The sequence below is a fragment of the Egretta garzetta genome, unplaced genomic scaffold (genome assembly GCF_000687185.1).
Source record: "Egretta garzetta isolate BGI_Z169 unplaced genomic scaffold, ASM68718v1 scaffold581, whole genome shotgun sequence".
NCBI lineage: Eukaryota > Metazoa > Chordata > Aves > Pelecaniformes > Ardeidae > Egretta > Egretta garzetta.
Genome location: NW_009258623.1, coordinates 467,339 through 470,599, shown reverse-complemented (window position 1 = coordinate 470,599; position 3,261 = coordinate 467,339). Strand labels below are relative to the sequence as shown.

General features: G+C 64.1%; 1 protein-coding gene across 1 annotated transcript in view; it reads right to left on the bottom strand.

The window, feature by feature from the left end:
* The window catches only part of KRT18 (keratin 18), a gene marked incomplete at its 5' end in the record, with an annotated part of 13,454 nt that overhangs the window by 8,693 nt on the left and 1,500 nt on the right, over positions 1 to 3,261 (bottom strand). Inside the window, 5 exons of the mRNA XM_035903695.1 lie at positions 19 to 86; positions 1,548 to 1,771; positions 1,873 to 1,998; positions 2,523 to 2,687; positions 2,775 to 3,025. Coding sequence (XP_035759588.1) covers positions 19 to 86; positions 1,548 to 1,771; positions 1,873 to 1,998; positions 2,523 to 2,687; positions 2,775 to 3,025 — 834 coding nt within the window. The remainder of the gene's footprint in view (positions 1 to 18; positions 87 to 1,547; positions 1,772 to 1,872; positions 1,999 to 2,522; positions 2,688 to 2,774; positions 3,026 to 3,261) is intronic.

The window sequence follows — 3,261 nt, the reverse complement described above, 5'->3', positions numbered from 1 at the left end:
TGTCGCGCCCCCCCTTGCCGTCCACCATCCGCTGGGTGGTCCTCTGGGTGGTGGAGGTGGTCTCCTTCTCCAGGGCGTCCTGCAGGCTGTGGGGCGGGGGGGGGGGGGGGGGGCTGAGGGGCACCCCGGGGTGTCCCCTCTCCTGCCTGGCTCCCACTGGACACGTCCCCCCCCTTCCCAGAGTCACCCCAAGGAACCCAGAGGACACGGAGCTGGAGCATCCTGGGGGACAGGCTGGGACCTCCCGGCACCTGGGGCACCCAGGGTTCCTCCCCCCTGGATGCCACCGCTGTCCCCTTGCTGTCCCCAGAGTATCCTGGAGGATGGGGCCTGAGACATGCCAGCACTGGCTCCCACTGGACACGTCCCCCCCCTTCCCAGAGTCACCCCAAGGAACCCAGAGGACACGGAGCTGGAGCATCCTGGGGGACAGGCTGGGACCTCCCGGCACCTGGGGCACCCAGGGTTCCTCCCCCCTGGATGCCACCGCTGTCCCCTTGCTGTCCCCAGAGTATCCTGGAGGATGGGGCCTGAGACATGCCAGCACCCAGGGCTCATCCCTTCTGGATGCCACCTCCCTCCCCTTTCCATCTCCAGAGTGTCCTGAAGGATGGGACATGGACATCCCATCACCTGGGGCTCCTCCCCGCTGGATGCCACCGCTGTCCCCTTCCCGTCCCAACACCACCTTCAAGGATGGGACCTGGACATCCCATCACCCAGGGCTCATCCCCACTGGGTGCCACCACTGTCCCCTCGCCATCTCCAGAGAGTCCTTGAGGGTGGAGCTGGGACATGGGAGCAGCCAGGGCTCATCCCTTCTGGATGCCACCTCCGTCCCCTTCCCATCTCCAGAGTGTCCTGAAGGATGGGATCTGGACACCCCATTATCCAGTGCTCATCCCTGCTGGATGCCACCACTGTCCCCTCACTGTCCCCAGAGCACCCTGCAGGATGGACTGGGATGTCCTGGCACCTGGGGCTTATCCCTGCTGGATGCCACCGCTGTCCCCTTGCCATCTCAAGACCACCCTGGAGGATGGGACCTGGACATCCCAGCACCTGGGGCTCATCCCTGCTGGATCCCACCTCCATCCCCTTCCCATCCTAAGACCATACTCAAGGATGGGGCCTGGGACATCCCATCACCCAGGGCTCATCTCCGCTGGATGCCACCGCTGTCCTCTTCCTGTCCCAAGACCATCTTCAAGGATGGGACCTGGACATGCCATCACCCAGGGCTCATCCCTTCTGGATGCCACCCCCCTCCCCTTTCCATCTCCAGAGTGTCCTGAAGTATGGGACCTGGACATCCCAGCACCCAGGGCTCATCCCTTCTGGATGACAGCTCCGTCCCCCTCCCGTCCCAACACCATCTTCAAGGATGGGACCTGGACATCCCATCACCTGGGGCTCATCCCTTCCAGATGCCACCTCCGTCCCCATCCCATCCCAAGCCCACCCTTCATGTTGGATCTGGACCATCCCACCCCTGGTGTCACACCCCCTCTGGATGCCCCCACCGCCTCCCACCCCATCCCCTCTACCTGAACTCCTCTCCCCCCTCTAGCAGGTGCCGATAGGTTGTGATCTCGGCCTCCAGCTTGTCCTTGACGTTGAGCAGCGCCTGGTACTCCTCGGCCTGGTGCTGCAGCTCGTTCCGCACCTGCAGCAGCTCCGCCTCCGCCCTCAGGATGAGGCCATTGAGCTGCTCCAGCTGCATGGCGTAGCGGTTCTCCACCTCCAGCAGGTTGGCCTCCAAACCGCCTTTCTGCAGAGCATCGCCCCAGGGTTCAGCTGGCCACTGAGGGCGGCTGGGTGGCCCCGTGGGGCTGGGAGGGCAGGGGATTTTTTTGGGAGGGGGGGAGGCACCTGGTTGCGGAGGGACTCTAGGTCGATCTCCAGGGTCTGGACGGAGCGACGGAGGTCCACCACAGTGCTGCGGGCCGTGTCGATGTCCTTGGTGCTCTGCGTGATCTCGATGGTGCTCTCGGTGATCTGGGGGACACACGCATGGGCGGTTTGGGGGGGTTGGCGCCTTGGCCTGGCCCACCATGGCCACCCCAACCCATGGAAGGGACAAGGGGGGGTGAAACCACCTCCGGAAGAGCCAACCCCAAGGAGCAGGGTCCCAGATGGGACAGGGGTTGTCCAGGAATGTCCCCAATGTTGGGCCAGGACCCCCTTGGAGAATGTCCCCACTGGGGCTTGGGGTCCGCTCCGGGATAGGGGTCACCCCAAGAATGTCTCCAATGTTGGGCCAGGACCCTATTGGGTCAAGTCCCTCTCATGGGGCGCCTTTGGGGAATACCCCTAGGTTAGACTGGGGACACCCCCCCCCCCCCACTTGGGGCTCCTCCTTGTGTCAGGACCCCAAGATGACCACCCCATTGAGCTGGGGGCTTCCCCCCCCTTGGCTTGACGTCCCCCAAGGAAGACACCCCATGGAGCATTGCCCCAGTTGCCTGGGGACCACCCAGGCTCCCCAGGGTGCAGGTTTGGGGGGGGTGGGGTGGACTCACCTGCTGCCCCCATTGCTTCTCCAGGTCCTCCAGGTTCTTCTGGGCCAGGGCGTCGTACTGCGCCCGGATCTCCGCCATGATCTTGCCCAGGTCCTGTGACTTGGGCGCGTCCACCTCCACCGTCAACGCCGAGTCGGAGATCTGGGCCTGGAGGCTCTTCACCTCCTGACGGGGCAGCAAGGGGCTGGTGTCAGCACAAGGTCCCCACCAGGCCTGGATCCATGCCCCCTTCCCCCTCGGCTTCATCCCTACCTCCTCGTGGTTCTTCTTCATGAAGATGAGCTCCTCCTTGAGGGACTCGATCTCCCCCTCCAACTGCAGCCGGGCCATGTTGGTGTCGTCGATGACCTTGCGCAGCCCCATGATGTCGTTCTCCACCGAGAGGCGGATGGCCAGCTCCGCCTCGTACCTGGGGACACAGCGCTGAGTGGCTCCAGCCCCGCCCGTGTCCCCGGCCCTGTCCTCATCCTTGTCCCCATCCCCATCTGTGTTCTTATCTCTGTCCCATCCCCATCCCATCCCCCTTCCTCTGCCCAACTGTTCCCATCCCCATCCCCATCCCTCTTCCCACTCCCCATCCCCATTCCCAATCCCATTCCCATTCCATCCCCATCCCCACCACCCTTTCCATCCCCATTCCCATTCCCATCTCTGTTTCTACCCCCATTCCCATCCCCGTCCCTGTTCCCATCCCAACCCCATTCCCATCCCCATTCCCACCCCATTCTCCCCCCATCTC